This window comes from Cupressus sempervirens, chromosome 11, assembly GCF_028749045.1.
Source record: "Cupressus sempervirens isolate cs-2001-9-10 chromosome 11, ASM2874904v1, whole genome shotgun sequence".
Classification (NCBI taxonomy): domain Eukaryota; kingdom Viridiplantae; phylum Streptophyta; class Pinopsida; order Cupressales; family Cupressaceae; genus Cupressus; species Cupressus sempervirens.
The window spans coordinates 345,322,761-345,350,087 of record NC_143128.1 but is presented as its reverse complement, the minus strand read 5'-3'; the positions used below and the strand labels follow the sequence as shown (position 1 = coordinate 345,350,087).

At 35.7% G+C, this 27,327-nt stretch overlaps 1 protein-coding gene across 3 annotated transcripts in view; it reads right to left on the bottom strand.

Annotated features, from left to right (window-relative positions):
• The window catches only part of LOC149529493 (uncharacterized protein At5g02240-like), a 220,017-nt gene that overhangs the window by 53,574 nt on the left and 139,116 nt on the right, over positions 1 to 27,327 (bottom strand). For 2 of the 3 annotated variants that reach the window (XR_016358742.1, XR_016358741.1), the window contains exons 6-8: positions 4,086 to 4,172; positions 3,877 to 3,974; positions 3,712 to 3,780 (exon numbers count right to left, since the gene is read on the bottom strand). Coding sequence is in view for 1 of the 3 variants with exons in the window: in XM_089809964.1 (XP_089666090.1) it covers positions 3,877 to 3,974; positions 4,086 to 4,172 (185 nt within the window). In the remaining 2 variants the exon portion in view is untranslated. The remainder of the gene's footprint in view (positions 1 to 3,711; positions 3,781 to 3,876; positions 3,975 to 4,085; positions 4,173 to 27,327) is intronic. The other variant, XM_089809964.1, reaches the window with a different exon arrangement.

The following is a 27,327-nucleotide window of genomic DNA, read 5'->3' as shown; positions in this document are numbered from 1 at the left end:
GGGACGAGCAAAGCTGGTCCATCGGGCTATAGAGCACTTCGAGAGCTTTTCGGAAATGTAAACGATTCGTCAATCGAAGCTACGGTTCAAAAGTTATGCCTCCCGGAAGTTCGGTTACCGTTTTTGAATTCTTCTAATTTTTCCCTGACTTCTAATGCGACTTCTAGAGCCTTCTATTTGGTCGGTGGATGCCTACTAGCACTTTCTAGAATGTATTCCTAATCTTTAACCCTCCGGGATCTATTTAAGGACATTTCTGGCATTGTAAAAGGCAATTCGGAGTGGAGTTTGAGAGAAGGTACTAGGAGAAGAAATTATCTCCAGTTTTATGCTATTGTAAGCCCATAGGGCCTGTTTTGAAGTCTATTTTCTCTGCACTAAGTGTACTAGCATATTTTTACAGTTAATAAAATTTTCCCTTTCCTGTTGTGTCCATTCTATGCTTGGGTCGTGTCCCCATCATATTGTGACTCCAATCTAAAGATCCTGATTTGGTAGTGCATCAAGGGTGTTGTGTCAAACAATTAATACGTCATCTTTGAGCTTCCATATTCAGCACATGTTCACAAGTGCTTCAAGAATTCCAACATTTTAAGAGCTTCCTTACAAAATCCCTTGCTCACATTCTGCATTCATTTCATTTCATTCTTTGAGATGACACCTTTGTTATTCATTACTGAAGGCAAAGAACACAGGAAAGGGTTGTAGAATTTGGCCTTATGCTTGTCAACAAATATTTGAAATTTGAATGAAGGTTTTTAAGCTTTTTCAACAAATATTTTTTGTGTATCAATGCAATTACTATGAAACCTTTTTCTTAACATTCCATAAGACATGCCATTCAACACATTCTATCAATAGTTAATGAGACTTTTAGAATGCTTCCACATTTTAAATATGCTTTCAGCCAAGGCATACTATAAAAATGTTTGAAAAAATTGGCATTTTATGTAGAAGTTTCTCAGGAGTTTTAAAAAAGCAATATAATTTGTGCACTTCTGCAATCACTCCATTCCATTCCATGTAATAGCTTTTTGAAACATTTTGTCAAGGGATTCGTAATCTTTGTCAGTGACTCCATATTGTGAAATGCTCTATGCTCATACAGTTCATATGTATTGTCTATGTGCGTACATTGCAAGAAATTTTCCAAATATAATGTATAATCATTAAATATACTTTGACAGATTTTCATAACTTGTTCCAAAGTTTCCACTCTGTGCAGGTAGAGAGAGTTCAAGTAGTGGTAATCGAATTTGGCTTTGTTTGTTGATTCAATTTTTCACATATCAAGTCATTCTTTCACACAAAATAACACATCTTCGATGCATTTTAACAAACAATTAAAATGCTTTGTTTGTGCTTCCCATCTTGCATGCATACCTACCATGGATTTAGGAACTATATCATCTGGAAAAACCCCCATTTCTTCAACGAATGCTACTTCCAAGGATTTCAAGTTTTTCACCGACAGTTGGGGCACTAGAAAAGGGTTGGTCTATTTGGCTTTATACATGCAAATTGCATGTTTGAACATTCCAAAAGGCACTTCAACAAATCCATTTTTTGCAGATCTACAAATCATTGCATCATTGTGTTGAATGCTTCAAGAGTCTTTCTCAATAGTGTCCCTCTAATTATTAATTGATTCCTTTTGAAACACTACATGTGTGTCCTTGCAAATTCTCTAATTAGAGCTCATTGGTTATGATCCAGACTTAGAGGGTCTATGAACCATTACATTATTAGACCATTTCCAATTCCATATTCATTTACCTTCTATGCATGTCTGTGCAATATTTTAAAGCTCTCACTTTTGCCACAGGTTGAGGAGATACTCGCAAATGTCATGAAATTCAATCTCTTTCTCGCTATTTGCATTTACTTGAAAGCTCTTGAAGACTTTTAAACAACTCTGACTTGTATACTACTCTGATGGATCTCCATGCTCTGATTGAAACCTTCATCCCAACTTTTCTTTACAAGTACTTACAACCGTTTCTTGAGATGAATTTCAATCATGGAGGTTAGAAGTGCTTAAATTTTGAGTGTTCTTAAACTTTCAGTACTCAATTTTTTAGCGTTTAAAGCCATTTTGGTTTTGTTTAGTCAAATTTTGAGCATTTTCAACTATTTAGGTTGTGTGCTCAATTTTTTAGTATTTCTAACCTAAATGGTTAGAAATTTGGAAATTTTGAGCACTATGAACATGGGAGGAGATATTTGAATCGAATTTTAATTACTTCCTTCCCAAAAAATAAAATGATAAATTTAAAAAAATTAATTTAGATATTAGAAGTACTTTTGAAAAACAATTTTAAATATTTCCCATTAAAAATTAAAAGCTCGGCTTAGGAGAATGCTCATAACTTTTGACTGGCAAATAATTTAGCTTTGAAATTTCCATCAGGTACAAATGTTAGACATCGGATTCAACACGAAATTTCAAAATTTAGGTGTACAAGAATCTAGGCAACAGAGGCAAAAACTATATTTATTTAGCCATGGATTCCTGTCCGGAATCCTGGCAAAATCCAAGCAGAATCAGAAATAGGAACGCACCAAAATCAAGATCCAGACCTGAACCAAGGGATCCGGTAACTTAGATGAAAACATTAAAGTGACAAAATGGTTGAAAGTAGAAATGCGCCACATACAACAATTTATAGGCAATTAGTTACTCAAGAACAGTAGAAAGAGGACAAGCCTAAAATGGAATCATCAAAAGTACTGTAGAGGTTTGCTTTACCTCCTTCAGTAGGGATGACTTCAATGGTAGGAATAGTCAGACAGATGCCACAAGAAGCTAATAGTGAAGAAAAGGATAGTATTCTAGCTAAGACCTAGAAGAGAGAGGAAATTGTTTGCCAAAATGGGCCTATCTAGGTGATAAAGGAGTGGCATAAGTGTTTCTAGGCAACTGATCATCTAATAATAGAAAGTTGCTAATATGTATCCTATCGGATCTATTCAAATTTCAAACACTAACTAGGAGGGATGGTTAGCCCTCCAGACTGCAGATCCACATCTAAAACAAGGAAAGGAGGATGAAAGTAAGCAGTTTTTATATTCTGGAAGGAGTTAATTATATAGACCAAAAGGAGGTAGTTACATTGATGTATCACCCTCTATGTACAAAGGAGGCTTAAGGTTTTGATGGTTTATATAATCTAACAAACTCTAAACAAGAATTTAGCACTTTATGACTATGATGTAATTCTGTCCAATAAATAATCATTACAAAGAATACAAATGCAAGGGCAGCCTAAGTCATTTTCCATTGAGATGAAGATAAGTACAAATTTAAAAGCATATTAGTCTCAACGTTTGGCCATAGGGAAGTCAATCCAAGTCATGCCAAAGTGTTTCCTTAAAAAATTCTTTTCATTAAAGATCAAATTGCAAAGTATGTTCAACACTAGAAGTGGTCTACATTCCGCAGCTTCCTGTGTAAGAACAGAACATAATCAAATGAAAAATATATAATTTTATACAATCATTATTTTTCCATGTTCCAAAATCAACTATAAAATCTGTCGAAATTGCAATGTGAAGCAAAATTAAGCACATTTTATATTTGTATCATACAGATGTTTCAAGAAAAAATACAAGGGCCACAGTAACAGTTAAAGTTATCAACCCCTTTCCAGAGACCTTTACCATAAAAAAGAGTTTAGAATAGGCACATGTATCATTTAGCATTCATCTTACTTTCAGATATGTCTGGTGTTTGTTGTCTTTTGCAAAGGCTACTAAGTGTCTTCTCAATTGCCTCTCAACCTATCACGAATATGGATGCATAGACACAATTACCAGCATAACTGAGAGAATTTGAGTGTATGACATGTGATGGATGCAAAAGAATTGTCAGCATACCTCGTCCAATCAAAACAGAATGACGTGTGCCTGCTGTTGCTTTAAGCAAAGTATTTAGATCATATGACGTGTATGGCCCATCAGTTAGTCTCCCTGGCCTAAAAATTGTCATCCACATAGGAGAACATTGAACATCATTATAAAAAGAGTTAAAAAAATATTTCCTTGGAAACATAAATGCTTTCATGGTGTCCAACTCAGAAATTGACCTGATAATTGTGAAAGGAACCCCAGAGCTCTTAAGAAATTCTTCTCCCATCTTTTTGAACTTTAGCACTCCAAAAAGGTTCATGATGCTGTGTAAAGATACAAAATATTAACAGCATTCAAGTAACTTTATGATTATAATTAATCAAATCATAATAAAACAAAACCGACTAGCCAAGCTCAATCAGTACAGTTCATCTGAACAGAATGAAGGTGGCTTTGTGATATGCCCTAAAAGGCAATGTTTTTAGTTAAATAGCACTGAAATGCGTTTCTTTGTGTATATAAGTACAAGTATACCATAATTTGAGATTGTCTACTCTGCACTTGCTTTATTTTTCAATATCGGCTGATTTAAATTTTTACAAGAACTTGATTGAAAAGTAAAAGACTGAAGAAAACATGCCCAATAATCATCTGCAAGCATCACAAAGTCACCAACTTCCTTCACTCCATCTATAATCATTTGACAATTAAAAGGCTGATGTCAACATGATGAAGGGTTATCAGTGGTAGTTTTATACCCAGCTGAAATAGGGAAGTGTTAATCTATCAAACTAAAAAGTAAATAATACCTAGGAAACACATAACCATTTTTTTAACACTCCAATCATGGTTTATGTTTTAGGTGTCTGCATAGCCACGGGTCTGAAATAGTCTTTGCAGTTTAATTTGAACCAGAATTGTCATTGTGCAGTCAACATTCTCAAGACAGCTTCATCAGCGAGCAAAACCATCTCATCCGACGCCCAAAAACTGCAGAAGCCATGGGATCAAGAGGAGGTGAAGCATTTAGAATTCAAGCATTTCAAGTTTTAAAGACTGTTTTGATTTTCTTTTAAGCATTCTTGCGATACTGTTTGCACAAGATCCCCAAGGAACCATAACACTGAGGTTTTTTAGTTGCATTTGGTTGAGCAGGAACTGTGTTGCCGCATCCTAGTAAACCTTACAAAAGCTGAAATGCAATTGGGGAGTGTTGAAATTAGATGTCTAGAGCTTTTATAGATGTCCAAACATGTATGTTTAAAGTGTGAACATGTTGATTAAGGCCTTACCAAGGCAATAAACCTGTAATAACCATAGTTACACCGCCTTGGGAGACGAGGGGACGGGGGGACGGGGGGACAAGTTTCCGAGACAGGGGGACAGAAGGGCCTTGATTTGGGGACGCCGAGGGGACGCCGAGGGAATGGCGGCGGGGGACGGGGGGCTGGCGGAGGGAGCAGGGGTGTATATACTATACATATGATACTTAAAATGCTAGTTATGAAAAGATGTACTACAATTATACAATATAAGATACACAAATGTAAAAAACTTAAACACTGAACATTGCACTGAAGTTTTCAACTAGAACGTCATGATTCATGATCAAATAAGTTATAACAAACAAACAATGAACATTGAACATTGAACATCAAAAAATAATAAATATTAGTTTATATATCAGTCTTCAGATCAATAGTATGAGTATCTAGATTCTACTATCTAATAGTAATCAATGATCATATGAGTCATGACTCATGACATAAAGATGATTACAATAAGTATCATGTAGCATGAATCATGATATCAAAATAAGTATATAATGCAAACAAAAACAAGTCTCGAAGGGTCCAAATCAAAATGCCAAATCAATGATCAATGATCATCCCCTGGAGGTTGAAACTCATCGCCACTGGAACCATCAGTCTCTCCAAGATCAAGAGCTGAAAAGAGAACACCAACTAGCCCTGTGGCTAGATCTAAAGCATCTTCCTCATCAATCTGCAATGGCTCCTCAGGCTCTACATCCCATCGTGATGCTAGGCTTTCCTTGTACACACTTGTGGTGCGGTCATTGATACGCAACACACTGTGTACAGCCACTAGCTTCTCTGCTCTTTGAGAGGTAAGTCTATTCCTTTTAAGAGAGTGGATGAAGCTATATGTAGACCAATTCCTCTCAGAAGCTGAGGAACTAGAAACCTGAGATGAAAAATAATTGGCCAATCTAAGACTCGGGAATTAGAAGTTGAACAATGATCATTGAACAATGAACAATGAAAAGTTAAAAGTTGAGGAACTAAGTACCTGGGACAGCAAACGAATAGCTAGTGTGGTGGTTGTAGATTTCGGTCCATAAGCTGACTGCCACAAAATGGCATCCTCTTGTGCCACAGTCTTGATGTTTGCCTTTGCTGCTTGTTTGTAACCCCTAAGAGTAGAAAATTTGGTCCACTCAATGCGAACCTTAGCTGCTATCTCAGGGTCATACATCCTATCTATGCACTTGAAGAACCCTTCCTTCACCTAAAAAAATTTAAAAAGTACAAATTATTAGCAAATAGAAGAATCAAGATACTAGTAATGTAAATGATTTTAATTTATAAAATGATAAGAATCTAAGTCTTAAAGTGTTATATAATATAAATCACCTCATCATCATGAAGTGGTGTAACTCTACCAGGCCTAGTCATGTACCACCTCGGATTCAATGCATATGCAGCCATGTGTAAGGGTGTGTTAAGTTTGTCCCATCTATGCTGAATAATAGGCTGAATGTGATCAGTGTAGAAGGCTAATGTGGGGTCCTTCTCTCGCACAACTACCCTCATCTGTCCAAGCATAGAATCAATGCACTCATACACCTCTCCAAGTGTGGGCGCATCCCCATCTCCATACTTGATCACCTCGAAGACTGGCCTAATAATAGAGACAATGTATTTTGCATTGCTCCAAAATACATCACTCTTAACTATATCCTTCACCCTCATCCCCTGCTCTGACCTAGAACCATCCCACCTATTCTATTCATTCGTCATAACCATTAGTTGCAGTGGCTCCTGTAACTCAAGCATTCTCTCCAAGAGAATGAAATAGGATGCATATCGTATCTCAACTGGCTTCAGGAACTCCTTGTTGGCGAAGCTCCTAAATAGTGCATGTGAGGTGTGGTGGTTGTAGATGTACATCTGCACATCTCTAGCATCACTCATCACTCCCTTTATCCAACTAATCTTCCCCATGTCCTTTAGAGCATTGTTCATAGCATGCACACAACAAGGAGTCCACCAAATATGCCGATATGTGGCCTCAATAAGCCTCCCTGCAGCTCTACACACATGAGTTGCATCTGTCACTACTTGGACCACATTTTGTGGCCCAATCTCCTCAATGGCTTCCCGAAGAATCTGAAACTGAAAATCAGCATCTTTTTGATGCCATGAACAATCAACCGCCCTAAGAAAGAATGGGCCCTCTGTACATGTGACTATGACATTGATGAGTGGACAGTGTCTAATGTCTGTCCACCCATCCATGACAATGTTGCACCCCGATTCCTCCCAAACAGCCCTCATGGTCTCCATGGACTCACCAATCTTGGCATACTCATCATCCAAGATTTTAGTCCTCAATTTGTGCTCACTTGGTGGCACATATTATGGTAATCCCGCCTTCACTACTTTCTGAAATGCCTCCTTAAAATAGGGAGACCGAGCAATGTGAAGTGAAACGCCATTGGCAAATAACATTCTCCCAATGCATGCATCTAACTTCTCTCTCGTCTGGGCTGCAAACAATTCTGCTATAGGGTTGTTGCCACTAGACTATGCCCTACGTTTCCCCTTGCTCGTCTCAGCTGTTGCTACACCTATAGAGCTATAAGTAGAGGAAGTTGCGGAGGCTGCCCCTAGCAATGAAGTAGATGAAGCTCTATGCTGTGGTCTAGAAGAAGACATGCGTCGGTGTTGTTGCCCCTGTATTTGTTGCTCATGCACCTCCTGTATAGTCTGAATCTGTTGCCTACCAGCCAAAGTAGTAGGCACTGGAAGGCCCAAGTCCTCCAAAAATCCCCAAAGCTTGTTGAATTCAATTCTAATCTTCAAGTTTTTGGATTCAACCAAAAACTTACATGGTTGGACACCTTTACCTGTCCAAAAAAGTCAGTGTGCATTCACTCTAGTGATGCTACCATACCAATCTTCACCACAAATATTGCATCTCCACTTTCTTGTGCCACTTGTTCCTTGCCCGCTTGTTATTCTAGTGGCAAATTGTTTTAAAGGAGATTTTGGATCAAACTTACTCCTAGCCCACTATGCCAACGCTGGGGAGGGGCAATCAGTAGATGGAGTACCAGATAGTATAAAACCAGTACCCATGCAAGTGGAACTAGTTTGGGCCCCTTGCTGATTTGGCCCAACCGGAATCACAATGTCACTCTCATGGTCACCCCTCTCAACAGTGTCATCATCATCATCAGCCCCAACCTTAGGCTCAGGCTCATATTCTGATTCATTGCCACTACCTGAATGAAATTCCATCTCATCATCACTATGAGTATTCATTGTGACACTGCATTTCACAAAATGAAAAAACAAAAATTAATAAAGCTAAATTTAAAAACTGTAAAACTAAAACATCAAGAATCTTAATCTATTATTGAAATTTATAATTTATAAATGATAATGATAACCATAACAAAATGAAACAAGTTAGAACCAAAGAACAAAAAATTGAAATAGGCAAGGCTTATTGTTTATTAATAATAATATAAATAAATAAATTTAAAATAAATAAATTAAAAAAGTATAAAACGAAAATTGACTTCCAATGGTTCCGTAGGATTTGGGCTTTTTCTGAGCTGATTTCAGTATGTAAGAAATAATAAGAAAATTTAAATAAAAATTTAACTTTTCTTGTTATTTCTTACATACTGAAATCAGCTCAAAAAAGCCCAAATCCTACGGAACCATTGGAAGTCAATTTTCGTTTTATCTTTTTTTTTTGTGTTTTTTTTTTTTTTATTCCCCCAAATATAGTTCAAAGAGAGTAGAAGTCGTCGGTTTAAACAATCGAAAATAGACATTTCAAAGAGTCCAGAGCTAATAGAGGTCGTCTAAATAAACAAAAACATTCATAAACATGCATTTCAAAATCATACAAATAAGTTAAAAACCCTACCTTTTGCTTTAAAAACTCCAACAAGGTTCAGTAAACCCAAAACCACCCTCCTCTTCTTCTTCTTGCTCCTAAGCTCTCCATTTTCACTTGCAAACACTTTCTTCACTCTTGCACAAACCCTTATCTCAGCTCTTCACTCTTCTTCTTCTTGCTGTTGCAAACAATGAGAAATGCAAATGTGAATCAAAATGAATAATAGAAGGGTTTTATACAAAGGAGGAGGAATGGATGGGCCCCATAATCCAATACAATAAATAAGAAACATTAAAACATTTTAAAAATGAGTTCAACTTTTTTATTTTTTATGTGTCTTTTTTGCTTGCCGCGGGAGACGTCCAGGCGTCCCCCCACAACAAAGGAGACTCCTTGGCATCCCCCCGCAACCGTCTCGAAGACTTCTCCCCGTCTCAGAGACGTCTCACCCGTCTCTGGCGGCGATGGCACTTTGAGTGGCGCTGCCCGAAATGCCAAGACGACGTCCCCCCGTCCCGAGGACGTCCCCGTCTCCAAGACGGCCCAGATTTTGGGGGGGGGGGGGACGCATCCCCGTGTTACACTAGTAATAACACAAGCACATAGTGGCATCAAAAGAAGATTCCTACTCTTTTGGAATTCCCCTCCTATTTGGCTTTCTCAAGATCAAATGTTGAAGTATAATCCATTTTATGTGTGTTCCTTGCTCTAATTTTCTATATAGTGTTCTTTGTTGTTTGAGTGCTACTAACAACCATATTATTAAGATAGAAGCTATTTTTCCCTTCAACTAGAAAAGGGTCAAAAAATTATTTCTACAAATGACATTTGTGTTGGTGAATTAAGTAATAGAGTATCCATTATAATTACAAATTTAAAAAAACCGTGGGTGGATGAGGCTGGTACCATTTGGATCCTAAAAAACATTCTAACACAACATGCGGGATAGCATTAATCCGAATGATGTGCCCTTGTCTAATGTCATTGCTCTATTATAGCATGCAACTTTACCTCCATTTGAATTTTAGGTTCAATATAGCACATTTACAAATCCGATATACCATATCTTTACCCTACATGTGAGAAAAATATTTTGATTAAGCTCCAATACCATTCATATGCAATACACTTCTTGCACCTGACTCACATCAGTTGTGTAGCAACCACAAAGTATACATGTAGAGAATGCATATAAAATACACATGGTGTAAGAAAACTTATATTTGACATAGTCAAGGGCACACACACAAAAATGCAATGTTGACCTACTTGATTTTTCTTTTTCACCTACTTAAGAAAAAGGATTGAATAGTTACCCCTTGTTAGATGGTGATTAAAGTAGGTTTATCCCATAGACTAGCAAGATTATGCTCTGATACTATTTGTAATGCACCCTTCCTAAGTTACCCTTGAATCACAATTAAAACACTTTAGGGTTTGGATTACATCTTACCAAGTAAGTGGTTCTTTAAGTAATGTGATCTTGGATTTGAATCCTACAAACATAAGCAACATATATATATATATACTGAGTCACAAAGTTTAAATTTGAATTTGAGTTCGTCGATCATAAAATTTGGATGAAATTCGGTAAGGGTAAAAATTCAGAAAAAAATTGACATTAAATTTAACCTATATAAATTTATTTATTTTTAAATAAGAGTAATATATCCACGAAGTTGTCAAAATAGTTTGACATTGCTAAATAATTAAACTAAATAACTCAATATTATTTTAAAATAAAAAATTATTATTATAAATAACAATATCATATTAAATATCATAAAATCTGGATGAAGTTCGGAATGGGTAAAAGTTCGCTGAAATTTGAAATTCATAGATGAAATTCGGCATAACATGTGACTCAATACACACACACACACACACACACACACACACACACACATATACATACATACATACATATATACATACATACATGTGTGTGTGTGTGTGTGTGTGTGTAAACTTTCAATCATTAGATTTAGACAAGATCGCATCATATTCATATATAATCAACAATATTATACAAGCAAACTAGGATTTGGAGGAAGAGACATGATAGGTCCTCCTGAAGCCATTTCTAGACTAAGCCCAACAGCGAATGTCTACTAGAGCCCATTTTCTTACTTAGTGGGTTGCTTGCACCTGTTTTCCTTTCAATGTCTCATATTCCTAAGGACAAGTGCTATCATTGTGAAGCATAGAAACAACACTTGGACTCGACAAGGGTGAACCAACTCAGTTTTTAGGACTTGGCAAGACTCAACAAAATGAAAAACCCAAGAAATTTAGACATTTTTAAAGATTTTAAACTTGCTTCATGCACCCTTTATTAAATAAACCTTAAAGACACAATAAAATCATTAAATAGAAGCTAATTTGATCACATACACAAGTATACATTGATCACATAAGTATAAACACAAATTGTAGATGAAGAAAAATATCAAAGTAAAATAGAATATTAAATTCCATATGTATACAAAACTCATAGAATACAAAATCAATGACATCATAAGTTCAAAACATATCTCAAAACGAAAACTACCAGTCTATGGCTCAAAGGAGCCTGCATCCCTCCTAAGAAAGCATCTAAGGTAGGTCTTGGAGAAATTAGCACCCATAGTATTTGCCTGTGACTCCATGCCATGTTGACCAACATAAACTATGCTTGTGTCTGCTTGTGCTCTATCCTCCTTTGTCATAGCTACAACATTAATCTCTATCTATCTAGTTGATCCAATCAAGGTCCTCATCACTAAAGATAGGATATGTAGCCTCAATGATCCACTCAGATTCTAGATTGACCTCCTCTAGTGTGATCGAGGTGGAGTCATGGTCCACAACCTGTCTTTAGCTAAGACAGAGGTGTAATGACACTGCCTGTTCGGTATGTGTTTTCCAAATGCACCAAACACTTACACTTATATTGAGAATAGGCAATGAATAGACATGTCTCTTCATGGGACATGTCTATTCGATAACCAGATAATTAATATAATAATATATTTAATCATATATATAATATTAATTTCTCTCATATATTTACATCTCATATAATTATATATATGTTTAATCAACAAAAGCTATCAAACATTAATGCTCCCTCTTAGCTAGGGAGGATAAATGAAAGACAAATATTACACCATTGGTAATATTAGGAATCACAAATTTTACGGATATCTCAGAAGTTTTCCACCATTTGATATCACATTCGATATCACAAGTATTGGTCTTCTAGAATATCAATGATATTCACCAAGTACTCAAAAGGTTTTGATATTGTAATGGTCCCAAGTACGAGGGGCTGGATAATTGACGAAGATGAGCTCAAGAAACTCGCACGGTGTGGAAAGGCCAACTGAACAGTGCAGTGAAGGGATCCGTATGGTGGAGAAAGGATGGGAAGTACAGTTTTGGCGTCCTAGAAGTCTGTACGTTGCAAGGGCAATGCACAGGAAAGGTTGTACGGTGAAGGGCAATACACAAGAAGTCGTACAGTGGATGTGTAAGGTGTCTTATGTATGGTGGAGACAAATGGAAGGTGATGGTATGGTAGGTCGTATGGTAAGATATATTTTCAGGCTGTATGGGGGAGTTAGTAGGCCTTACGGCATAAGGAAGTGCAATACAGTGATGGAATATATGATGGTCGTACCTAATACTAGACATATGGTATCAAAGGGAGAAAATGTTGTATGGAATGTCGACCAAGTGAGTAGCGAGAAGTATACGGATGGAGGGGAAATTCCAATAATGGCGCTACAAACTCAAAGATCACAATTCCTCGGATTGAACCAAACAATAATGGAGATTAGACCACAAATAACCTTCAAATAGTATTTGCCAAAGGATGGTGCTCTGATTTGCTACATCCAAGCGAAGATTTAAATGCAACAATGGAATAGGGTGACGGTTGAATCCCACCGAAACCACACGAGCCAAATAGGGAAGATCTTTCACTTCCAAAATAGCGAACAATCCAAAATTCGAACAGGAATTCGCAGTACATAGAAATAATCCAAAAAGCATACCTAATGACTACCTACAAGTCATGCTTAAATACCCATCAGGAAAAACTTTCCAAGGGTGTACAAAGATAGCCGATGGTGACACAAACTATGGAAACAAAACAAAAATGGGTCCGAGATATATTAAATCAATCGGCCCATTAACAATAATTTGATTAATGATTTATTTTATAACAGGAACATTACATATATCACACCTGATATCAAGAGTATTGGCCTCCCAGAATATCAATGACATTCACCAAGTACTCAAAAGGTTTTGATATCACATCTAATATCAAAAGTATTGGCCTCCCAAAATTTCAATGATATTCACCAAGTACTCAAAAGGTTTTAATATCACATGTAAGGACCCTCCTATCCTTAAATAAAATATCAAGACATTTAGAAGTTATCCCATTTCATTAGCACAATTTACTAAACAATTTTATTTTTTATTTTATTTTATTGCTCAAGAGATTGTCATCTTTCATGTTGTCCTAATAGGACTTAACATTAACTAGCCGATCCAAGCTCTTTTGTCCAAGGCCAAATAGTCGGTCTATCGGACCAACCCTCTATCCATCGGGGATAGGTACTTACTCATCTTAAGCAGTAGTCTTCGGTCATACCTATACTCGTACAGGGTAGGCTAAGTATGTAAATGACCAAGACTCTGTACCTCCATCATTACGAGATGGGTTACTAGATGAATACATAAGTGACCTTCTCAAGTCACACCTCTACCCATATGGGGTAGGAAGAACATCTAAGTGACCTAGAATCCATACCTCCATCCAACTGAGATGTGTTATTCTAGGGGACAAGTATAGACAGTGCTCTGATCAGAGTCTTTTTCCCTTTGGGACTAATCCGGGTCTAGGGTAGCTTGCAAGAAATTACACAGTTTGCCCAAGACTGAGCCAAGGTTCTTTGCAAAGTTATCATAACCAACAGATCCGCACCCTTCCTTGGCTTTCGGGCCATATTAGCCAGGTGTGAGACCACCGAGAGAATTACTAAGTCCTACACCCCCTCTCGGGTTTCAGGCATTGGCCAGGTATAGGTACCTTCCTCAGAATCTTTCAAAAAAAAAAATTTTGTTTCCAAGTTTTTATTAGTTTACAAAAATATAACTTAACGAGGGGTAAGTAGCCACAACATCTATCTCCAAGGTATCTATGCTCTGGAGGTATCCTTCACCTTCCAAGCTGCCTACATACCCATATCCACGGGATCAAGACACCAATGGAATGCGCACTCGCTAACGATATGTAGTTTTGTTTGTACTAAGTTTGATGTAACTACTGTGGAGATGACCCTTTTGGGGCTTGTTTCGTTTCCAAGTAGTTCTTCACCGTCATACACCCACTCAAGAAAATCAGGCCCAATCCTAAACATCCACTATATTATGAACAAAATCAGCTTCAAAGTTCTAGTTTTGTCCATGTATAATGTTTACCTATGCGTATGTACCCTAGTCTCTCACTTGGTTTATTGTTGTATGTCATCTTCCTAAATAAGGTAACTAGTTAGCTGCCACACATAATACGACCACTTAGGTTGTTGGTGAGCTAGTATGATTATGATAGAAAGGGGTCACCACTTTAAATGAAGTAAATAATCCAATAAATTTATTTTTATTTATTTAGACTAAAATTGAAGTCATGATGTATCCCAATTCAAAGGTCTAGTTATTTCAGATTTCATTAACATAGCGGTGGTTCACACCACTCTTAGTAGTGTTACTGAATTTCTCTATTTTATCTACCCTTATTGCAATAGCTGTCTAATCTTGAAATTTTCTAGTCTCTTCTGTTATCTCTATATGGTGGTTCGTGTAACTGTGCTTGTCTATACACTTATGTACCTATGTTCCTATTTTAGAGACATTTTATCGACTATATAATTGTTGTTGTAATTAGCTCAGACTTATTTTGGTGGCCAATGCAATTCAAAACAGCATATACTTCCACCTAGTATAAGGAATACCCAACAGCTGTAATATATAATGTTGAAGATAACCTAATGTGCATATGCTGTAAATAAGCATTTATATTAGTTATAAGCATCCCCTCAATTTTGGTGATATGAGTCAGTTTTCTATTTGCATATTTTGTTTGGGAGGGCATGTCTGAATTTTGCACAGAAGGATAATATTTATCTATTAAGTATTGCATTTATTTAATATCTAATCATCTTTTTCAACCAGACCTCTGGACCACACAGAAAATCAAAGAAAATACCATGGCTAATAGCACTGGACATGTGTGGATGTGGAGACATCCCATATTAAGGAGAGATAGCAAATATGAGAGATAGCAAAATACTAAGTATATGTTTGTTCACAGCCTGTTGGGTCTGTACAGATGATACAGAGGTACCGTATGGTAGGGCCCAAACCAAGAGAGATTTTAGTTTTATTTTTAAAATTTACTGTAGCCTATTGATTCTATTTGCAGCAAATAAAACAAGTGTTTTGGAATGTAAATGAACGGTATTAAGGTTTGTTGCTGACCCAGAATTCTGAGTGAAATTAAAATCCATTATATATATCTTTTAAGAAGGACAGAAAGAAAAACCAAATTATTCGGAAATATCATACAACTAACAAAATTTACCAGTATTACTTCCAAAAATCGAGTACATGGATTGACTATGTAAGTTTCTAACTCAGAAAGGAAAAGGAAATATTTTCTCTAACTACCTTCCATGTGACAGAGCAAAGTTTTTATTTTATTTTATTTAACAAGACAAGATGATGTAATGTTGGGTAGGGTAGCTTGCTTAGCCCTTAGCTTCTCAAGGACTTGTTTAGGTTTTCTCTTAGCCTATTAGGGTTCCCTTTGATACCCTAATTCCTAGAGGATCTCTACCCTATCCTCTAACTACTCCCTACCTAGATACACCAATGGGATTGCTTCTTTGACTCATCAATGCCTCTTCAAGTCACCTCGCCAAATACAATTTTTTATCCTTCTTCACCATTCCTGCCACCATAAGGAGTGAGAAGTTCCCTTATGAAGTGTTGGACATCATCCAACCTTTTGGACTCAAAACCAATAGGGTTTTCTACTAATTCTTGAGAAACTTCCTAAATTGCACCAATTAGGCCTAATTGAATTAGCCCTCCTACTTGGGTTTTTGGGCTTTAACTCTGATTTTCTCTAAACAAGATGGCAAACAAACTTTATATTCGAGTACCCTTTTGGAAAACTCAAGGGTTTTGTGAGTCTCAGATCTCCAAGCCATCTGTACACCTGAAAGCAATTTTTATGCCTATAATTAAGGGTTTCACAATAAGAATGACAGGTCTGACTAGAGCCTGATCATTTTCTCAACAAAACTTATTATGAGACCTCCTTTGGCATATAATGGCATCACTCACCCCTCCTTATGCAACTCTTGGTTTGAAGTATCCTTCACATTCAAACCCCAAAACCTTCTTGCCAATGTTGTGATTGCCTAACGAAGTATCAAAGACTTGCCTAGCATATCACATTTGAATTGCTCAAACGACTCTCCAGGGCCCCAAAACCTATGTACATATTGTACACTGGCTCTACTCCCATGTCCCATAAAGCCATCAAGAACTCACAGTAGGAACTCACGAGGGAGCCATTCTTGCACAGATAGTCAAAACTAGACCAGAACACTGAGTATTTACAAATGAATTTCAAAACCTACTTGAATGAGCACTTACAAACTTGAAATCTAAATGGAAAAGTACTGTAATAACAGTACAACAAATATCCAATAGTAGAATCGGTATTTCAATCCATTATTCCGTACAAACAACCAAGAAACTATAAAACTGTTAGAAACTGAACTGTAATTTGTGAATCCACTTGCACAAAATTGTTGATTACAACTCCCAACCCTTGGAATGGGTCATTTCATGGTTTTTATAAGTTCCCCAAGAGGTTGCAGGTAGTTGGAATAACCATCAACCTCTTTCTTGTGTTTTGCAACTTTCTTGTCAAAAAATTAAGCAACTTTTCAAAAATTGCACAACTTTGACAACTTTTTGCATCTTTGAGAAACTTTGCTTTCCTTCACTTGGGAACTTCCAAACCTGTCCCTTATGATCCATTAATTTTGTCTAGGCATGATTTATCCTTCATGACATCAATTTGCATGATTTTTGCCATTCTTGCCTTTTTGACAATTTTTGCACAGTTGACATCTTTTCCACTTTTCCTTGCTCCAAATAACATTAGGATCTCCAATCCATGCAATAGGATGTAAAAACATCATGGAGGACAAGAGAGGTTAAAACCTACACCTTCCTTGTGCTTTATGGTCCTAGACCCATGACCCCTAACCCAAGCAACACTGAACAACCAAAATAAAAACTCCTAACATGGAAACTTCACCTAGGAACAACACAAACAAGGAGATGACCTTGAAAGGTCCAAACTCACACTCCTAGCTAGAGTCAGTACATGCCAAAATCAAAACTAGTCCTAGGGAGTTTGACTAAGGTGCTCCTGCACCACAAGAGAGGAAAAATGGAAATGAGAAATTTTGTACACACCTGGTCCGCTCCTATCTATTTTGAGGGCAACAAAAAAAAAGAGAATTCGTGCAACTGGACTCTTATGTCCCCAAAACACAGACAGCTGAAATGCCTCTCTATTTGAAAGTCGTGTATCAGGATGCCTCTACTCAAATCAAGGAAAATGGCTTATATCATATGCTGCAGCAGATTAGGGAGAAGAATAGAGAGAGAGAGAGAGAGAGAGAGAGAGAGAGAGAGAGAGAGAGAGAGAGAGAGAGAGCGAACAGGATGCTACCGATTTCTCTTCTAAAACCCCAACTCTTTCTTTTCCACTCGGGGATCTTTTCCATTCTCAGTCGTTCCCTTATATATTTTCTTCAGGCAGTGCTTGAGGCAAGCGGTAGAATTTTCAAGAAAGTTTGCAAATCAGCTTGGGCCTATTCTGGAGTTTCACCAATGGTTGTAGACGTCAATGAGTTGTTCTAACTTAGCCACATTTACAGTTGCCTCTTTTTCCCTCAATTCATAGCTTGCAACATTTTTTCTCCAATCCAATCAAGACACCTTTCATCTCTTCCCAAAGCTGAAGAAAACATTCTTCATCCTCCCTACAACCTATTTCACAGCAGACACTATTAGAGTAATAAGATATTGCCTTATTAATTAAATCATTTTGATTTAATTATTAAGCTTATTATCTCTAGTTTACTTAAGCTAAACTTTAGACATATAATAATTAATTATTTTATTAATTATTATCATGCAACCTAGGTTTTACCTGTTAGGGTTTTTGATCTCCTTTTATAAGGATTGATCACTTTATAATTTATTCATTTACTTTTGATAATAGCAATCTCTTTTTTGCTCATCAAGAATGTCTCATCTATGGATCTAGGAATTCTAGCCTCCATAGTTTTTGTTTCTCTCTTTCTGTGACAGGTGTTTGCATGTAGCTGATTCTTAGGAGTTGTGGGGTTGATCTTTCATCAACTTCAACATGGTATCAGAGCTCCAAATCTGCATGCCCCTGTTCTATTTATGAGAACTTTGGCTTGGCTTGGCTTTCAAATCTGTGCCTTTTCTTTCAAGGGGTTTCAGTTTTCAGAGTTTTTTTGTATTGAAGCTGGGGGTCACCATTTTTCGATGCACTTTGAGCCCAAAGGGGCATCACCGTTGAGCTCGGAGCACCCAAAAACCACTATTTTCATATAAAACTTGCCCAATTTGGACACAGTTGAATTTGAGACTTAAAAATATTGCTCCTAGATTTGGCATGTTTCTCGAGACAATTTTTTGTTTTGCACATTTCTCGATACAGCACTTTTCAAATTTTGGCACGCAAATCAAAATTTTTTGTTTCAAGAATTTGAGCTTTTGGCACATTTTTCGAGGCAGCAATTTTCTAAGTTTTGCACGCAAATCAAGATTTTTTGAAAATCAGGAATTTAGGAACATTTTTTGAGGAGCTGATTTTGTGTTTTTAACACAAAACTCGAGATGTTTTGGCACATTAATCGAGATTTGTTAGGTGCGTAAATCAAGACAATTTTGGTACGAAACTAACATGCTTTCCGATGCAATTTAGCATACTAGTGGGCACGCTTTTCGAGACATTTTGGCACAGATCTTGAGGCGGTAATTTTTTTTTTCTTTTTTGACCTACATGTGGTTTTCTGGCCATAACCTGCTCATTCGGACTCCGTTTTTCGATCCGAAAGAAGCATCGGAAAGCTGATTCTGAGCCCATCGTGATGGTCCAGTTTATTTGGATTTTTTATGTTGTTTGGTTGCTGATTTATGCAGTCAAAGTTAGAGGTTCTATTTTGCACTCTAAGAGACATTTTAAGACATTCTATTTTCCAGATTCTGCTCCAAGTACATCCCATTTAGTTTTTTGTTTTTCTACATTCTGTTGGATATCTTGGTTGTTTCAAGTCCGAAGATCAATTTTGTTGTTTCATATGATTTTTCATGGGTTATACTATCTATTGTATCAGCCTTATGTCTCTTTTGATCTTTGTTGACATCCTTTTGTAGTATTTTTGCAAACGCACTGAGATAAAGTGTCACTCTATTGCATTTTGGGATCTTGCACATCTTTGTGTTTTGTTGTACTCGCACTATATTATAAAGTGCCTTGGGGGGTTTCATGTTGCCATATTTGCCATCTTCCTTTGTCAAGTGAGTGTTCATTCCACGACATTAGCCTCATGCTATGTTGATGGCACATGCCATTACAGGTGTTTGCACTTTCGATGTTCCTGGTTCTTCTTTCTGCAAGAGATATTGCATTCAATTTCAGTGTGCATGTCTTATCTCTCCACATTATAGGGGGTTATGTTGGTTCTATTGCTTTCTTCGTTTGATGGAGTGAACTATGTATTTAGTATTTGATCCTATGTACTAGGCGATTGCAATGGTTGGATACCTATGCATTTCGATGAGATGGATCATTAACCATATAGACATTCTTTCTTTCCTATTTTTGGAGGCCGTGAAGATACCTTCCATCTTCGATTGATCAGCTCTTCAGAATTAGTCTTCTCTACCTGGTCATGTTCTATACAATGGAGGTTCTTTAAATCAGCAATTTGGCAGTGTTTGTAGCTTCATGCTTTAGTGGTGTTCTTCATGATCATCCTTTTGTTCCTATCTTCTGGAACATTGTTTCCATCTCTTTTTGGTGTAGGGTTTTTCCCATGCGGTTTTCTCTATTCCTCCTCTTTTCAGAGACTTGGTTGTGCTTGGGTACCTTATTAGGCCTTGTTGTCGGGGCCCAATTTGCTTTTAGCAGCAGTTTCTAGGTTTTTAGCTACTCCCTAAGTTTATCTTAAGGGGGTTTGTTAGAGTAAAAAGATATTGCCTTATTAATTAAATCATTTTGATTTAATTATTAAGTCAATTATTATCTCTAGTTTACTTAAGCTAAACTTTAGGCATATAATAATTAATTATTTTATTAATTATTATCATGCAACCTAGGTTTTACCTATTAAAGTTTTTTATCTTCTTTTATAAGGATTGATCTCTTTGTAATTTCTTCATTCACTTTTGATAATAGCAATCTCTTTTTTTGCTCATCAAGAATGTCTCATCTGTAGATCTGGGAATTCCAACCTCCATAGCTTTTGCTTCTCTCTTTCTGTGACAGGTGTTTGCATGCAGGTGATTCTTGAGAGTTGTGGGGTTGATCTTTTATTAACTTCAACAGATACGTATGTTCTTTTTTTTGAAAGGAATGAATATATATGTATTAAGGTTTTTTGAGTGTTTTGTCTTTAGTATCGGTATTTATTAATTTTGTTTCATGACCAAGTAAAGCACCATATATATTTTAAAATTTGGCTAACGTAATTTCGCCATATTTAGTAAAATGATAGTATTTAATAATTCTTATCCACTATTAGAATACTGCTAGTGATTAGTTTTTTTTATCCTCTAATTTTAATTTATATTGCTTATCTATGTTTATTGAGTATTTATTATTCTCTTTTGATATATATATATATATAGCTAATTGATCTAAATGGTTATTTTTTTGTTCTTAATTTTTCTGTTGAATATCCAAGAATCATATCTAAGAAAATATCTAATCTTAAATAATTAAATAAATAATGTCTTAAGATGTTAAAATCAACTAAGTTAAATAGTTACGAAAAGAAAAAATAATTAACAATTAAATTTATTTAAAAAAGGTTCTCACCAATTAAGATAGTTGCAATATAATTAAATAATCACCATCCTAGTAAGAGGAAATTTTCTAACTTAAATAGTCGTCAAATACTTGCATAATTTAATCTAGAAGGTTAAAGTCATCAACCAAAAAAAGAAACAAGATTATTTAAATAATTATGTCTAAAATCCAAAGTTCAACTATATTAGATAAAAATGACATGGTTTAACAACGAACTTCTAGGAAATTAGTCATTAAATTAAGGTATAATTTTATTTTTATTTGAAAAATAAAATTAAACAAACAATGGCAACCTTATTAAATCATCTATAAGTACATGAAGATTTGTAAATGATGGCATAGAGGGGTCATGATATCACATCTGATATCAAGCATATTGGCCTCCTAAAATATTGAGATGCAAGCCATTCACCATATACTCGATTTGTTTGATCTCATAATACAAGTTGTTGTAAGATCGTAGCCTTACAATAACTTTTGCAAACACAAGTAACATCATTTGGAAGTCATCACTTCCTCATGATGTACATAAGGGGTGGGCCTATTAAAATCACATAGTCACGAGGTATATTCATTAAATCATAGTCCTCTTGACTACTACAATTTATTGATCACTGGAGAATCCATCTCAATATGATTTACTCCCTCTGGATCAATATGATCAAGGTCACTGAATGTTGAGTAAATCACATCCTCTATTTGCTCACTCTCTTTCAAGGTTGCCTCTAATGAAATGTTAGGCTCCCTCTGAATCTTAATCTCCCTCTTCCTGCAATATCATTCTCGGAGGGAAAAGATCAAGGCACATAGCTCTTATAGTACGTATTGAAAATACAAATAAGAGATAGACTAATATAATACTCAAGGATAATAAATAGTTCTCCATATATATATGTTAATCTACATTTTCAACATATTATGCCACATATAATAATCTAAGGTAACTACAAAAATAAATAAGAGTAGTAACGAAGATAACAAAGATACTTATAAGTCATCATCACTATCATCCCATTGTACCTATATAGGATTCCTTCTCAACTCTTTTGGCTTCTTAATTCAATTCCACCTTATGGCTAAGGTTTTAAATGTTGTCAAGGAATAGAAGAAAGATTCCAAGATAGTTGACGGCGAAATGGTTAATGTCGAGTGGAATACCTGACATGCATCCATCTTTTATTATTCCCATACTTGACTCCCACGTGGATTTTCTAAGGAGGCATATGCAAGTGGGATCAAGATTATTAACCTTGGGATCTTCCAAAAGATTCCAACCGTGCCCATTCACCTAATGAATCACCAAGGTGGGCATATGAGTATCCTGGTCGCATAAGCTTGTGGGGTCCATTTGCACCATACTTGAATGATCAATATCACCATAGGTGATGTGGCAGAGAGTGCGGCCTATCTCCAACCAACTGTCCTAACGTCAATTGTACTTGTATGTAAGTGTCACATGGACACCACACAACGATGTGTGGCCCATAGATTCTACAGATTTGTCTGCTCTTGCTATGTGTTTTAATTATTCCCATACTCCCTGCGATCTATGTCAACCTTCCATATTCGTTGTTATTGTTTTCCCTTAATGAGTCAATATATATGATGGAAAACCGCTGCAATAAATGAGAAGATTAGTCGCCCACTTCCAATTTAAATTGTTGCATGACTCCATCATCCAGCTCCTTATTGTGGGGTTGATGCTTACCATCGTGCCTTGTTGCGGATTGCTTCCTTGCTTACACGCTGGTCACCGTGTTGACTGTTATGCACTTTATTTATTCTTCTTTGTCCGATGTATGCCATGGAAGGTCACATCCAGCTATTTTGTACTCACATCATATCTAATGTGTACATCTTGTCCACATTCCCTAAACTCAAGTACATAGGTAGTTTTTCATGCTAGTAGCTTGCTCGAAGACTATTTTATTTTTCTTATGCTTTATTCACTGATTTTTCAGTGCTTCGAGTCTGATATCCTTCATCTCTACACTATTGTCTAATGACCAACACAATTTGAATACAACCATCTTCTGCATTCGCATGTGCTTATGCACATTATACAATATATATTTTATTAATCAATCTTTCATTACATATGCAACCTTGCTTTGATACCATGTTAAGTTTGTCAGGATCACTGCAAATGTAATGGCGCTCCCTATTCGGTATGTGTTTTCCAAATGCATCAAACACTTAAATTTATATTGAGAATAGGGAAGGAATAGACATGTATTTAATCATATATATATATATATATATATATATATATATATATATATATATATATATATATATATATATATATATATATATATATATATATATATATATATATATATATATATTAATTTCCCTCATATATTTATATCTCATATAATTAAATATATATGTTTATCCTACAAAAGCTATTAAACATCAACAAGAGGTTGTAATGAACAAAAACTATATCACTCAACCTCTCCATCGATAGTCTATTGTGTCTCATGTCCAATCAAGGTCCTCATCACTAAAGATAGGATTTGTGGCCTCAATGTTCCACTCAAATTCTAGATTGACCTCTAGTGTGTTCAAGGTAGAGTCGTGATCCAAAACCTATCTTTTACTAAGACAAAGGTTATAATGAACAAAAACTAGATCACTCAACCTCTCCATAGAATATATGTGCTCAAACATAGTCCAATTGCATTCACAACTTAAAGCACTAGACAATTGGCTCAATATGCAAATCCTCTAACGGTTTGGCATTTTAGGATCAAACATTTGCCACCATCTATGATAAGTAAAAGAACAAAAAGAAGTCTCATTTCCAACATTAAGACTTTAAGTTATTAAATCAAATTATGGTCTTAAAACATATTTTCAATTGGCGACAATTTTGTCTAATATCTATGCCAATTTGACAAGAGAAGAACACCCCTTGTGCATTATAGAAAGCTCTATCTTGTGGATTATACTGTTGGTATCATTGCTAGACATATGCTCAATCATTGAGAAGATCCCATTAAGAAACTACTCATCTACTTTGATATCAACACCGAAATGGAATGTTGGATTGAGGTAATAAGTGACTACATGGATGGGCCTGTAAAGATGGAAGTGTCATCTCCTATCAATTATCTCCCAAATGGGACTAATCTCCTCCAAAGATCTATCTAATGGCCTCCTTGGCCCTATATATGCCATCGTATATATCCAATCGCGGACTTCTCTTCGTCAACAACTCATGGAAGAACTAGCAGGGCCTCAAAGAACTACCAAGGGATTAGAGAACTGCAACTATTTTGAAATATTAATAGTTAAGTGTGAATTAAAATAAGAAAAATCGCAAACAAAAGAAAAATATAATAAAAATTAAAAGTAAAACATAATGTAGAATTTATAAAAAAATTGCATGCAAAATCTCTACACAGGGGGCCTGAAAGCCTATCTCATCAAAAATGCAATCTACCACACTAATCCTTGTAGTCGATGTAGCATAGGATAAGAAAATCCACTCCTCACCAACAAACATGCACTTCAAAGCTTCTTTGGACAAAATCAAGGATTGTAATGTGATGAAATTGGTGGCAAATTCAATGATTTTAGGGTGAGCCGACACCTTTTGCCACATTTATTGCTTCATTGGGCTAAGGATCCATGCATGATTGTACACAAATTTGCAAGTTTTTTGGCCTTTTCTACACAACTTGATCCATGGAAGCTTGACACTATCCTCCAATATGAGCTCAAGGGAATGGGCAGCACATTGAGACAAAAATATGTTCGGGTTGTTGACCATCTGTCGTTGGCAAAATGCATTTTAAAATAAGTTTGACCAAAGAACAAAAACATGGTATATTATATGATATGAGGCAATATTAAAAGGTTTTGTAACATGGCATATTCGAATCAAAGCAATTTTGAAAGGACTTATGTTTGTTGTTTTTATCGGCAATATTTTAAAGGAAAAGACTGACGTTGTCAATATGGGGTCTTAAATGTTCATCTGCATGTCTCACCAAGTGTCTAGTTTATGTGGCGGACTTAAAATAATTGTGGAATACAATTTCCTTTGTAGGTGTTTTTTCGTTTGAAAGAAAACTTTTCACTGTGAAAAGTTCATTTTGTGAATACACCAGCGAATGCATTTCATTGAAGAGGTTTAGTTGGAATATTTATTATAATGTGAAGGTTGCAATCTAGTAAGTCTGTTCTTGACGCCTTCCATGAAAATTTTGAAGAACATCTTCACTGGGTGAAGATTCTTTCTGTTGTCATACTAATTATTGATTTATTTTTCATGTGTCACTGAGGCAAAAGGTATAATGGTTTTATCAAAGAAATAAAAGGAGTCTTCAATGGGGTTTTGTGTAAACAATGGCAATCAAACAGCAAAGGTAAAAGAATACTATTCTTCTCACAGGTATGCATAATGGCCAACTACATTTATTTTGACTGGAATATTTGTTGAAGAAACAATAATGAAGTTGTTCTTGATCGCAATGGTGAAGAAAAAGTTCTTTTTCTTCTTTGAAAGATTCTTTTATTTATGATAAAACCCTACCGCACCGTTTTAAGAAATTGGTTTTTGCTGTATAAAAATGACAGCACTGTTTAAAAAGAATTTTCTTTGAACCCTAAATGGCAAAATTTTTTGAAAGGATTTCATTTTTCTTTAAAAAGCATAAGGGTTTTCTTGACTGCAGTGAAAATCTATAAATCTAGTATCTTTTTGAGAAATGTTTTGAAAGAAAAAGAGAAGAATTTGAAACTATTATCAGAGGCAATTTTTGTTTCAGTTTTTTTTTGTAAAAAGGATCACTAGTTCGAACCCTAAATGGTATGTTTGTGAAGTTTTGTGTTGGAATTCTTCTAAGGGTTTCAAACTTGAAAGAGTACCTGTATAGCTTGAAGTTTATATTGTTGAATATGATCAAATCCAAGGCTTATCAGTTGATTTTAATAAACAGCATTTCAAAAAGGTTTTGAAAACGAACCTAACTAGTTCAGTTAGTTTTGTAACTGATTCATTTCGAAATTCTTCTCTATATATAGAGAACATTGTAAAATCTAAAAAGTGTGTGTGAAAAAGGCATTAAAAGAGACACATACATTTGTCAAAGATTTGAAAAGAGTTGTATTTAAAAGCTATATTATAAGCTTGTATACATGTATAAATGCAACATATACATTTGTATGTGTATATGAGATTGTAAGAATAGCAAGAGATAGAAAGGGTTGAACACCTTGAGCAGTTCTCGCTGCTGATTGTAAAGGAATTGAAGCAATAAAGATTACAGCTTCATGGAGTGGTTTTTCTCCCTATAAAGAATCCCATTTGAGAAATTTTGAGGGTTTTCCACTCGGCAAAATCTGTGTCTCTATACTTTGTGAGTTGGTATTTTCTTTCTGTTCATGGTGAATGATTTTAATTTCCAGCACTGTTTTATATTCAGTTATGAATGGTTAAAGGATTGAAATCAGTATTTTGAATTAAATTTATATAGTTCTGATTCACCCCCCCTCTCAGAACTCTAACACTTCCAACAAGTGGTATCAAAGCGTAGGATTCCTTTTAGGAATTGTTCCAAGGATATTATTTGGAAGTTATAGCACAAGCTGAAGGAGCTTCCCTTAATAGGGCTCCACTATTTGATGGAAACGATTATGTTTTCTGGAAGGTAATGATGGAGGCCTTTATACACTCTTTAGATGTAAGAATGTGGGATGTTATTGCAAAGTATACTGTCCCACCAACAGTCCCTACTGATGCAAATGATAAATTGACATTTGAGTTGGATAAGAAGGCAAGATATGCCCTTCTTTGTGGCCTCACAAAAGGCGTTTTTGCTAAAGTTGTCTATTGCAAGTCAGAAAATGACATTTGGGTCAAACTTGAAACAATCTATCAAGAAGATGAAAAAGTAAAAGAATCCAAACTGCTAACTCTCAAAACACAGTTTGATAATCTGAAAATGAATGAAGATGAAACCATTGCAGCATACTTCTTAAGAATTGATGAAGTAGTAAATGCTAGAAAGGGTCTAGGTGAATAGATAGAAGAACTTGATATAGTTTCAAAAGTCATTAGGTCAGTATTACCTAAATTTGAAACTAAAATATCTACATTA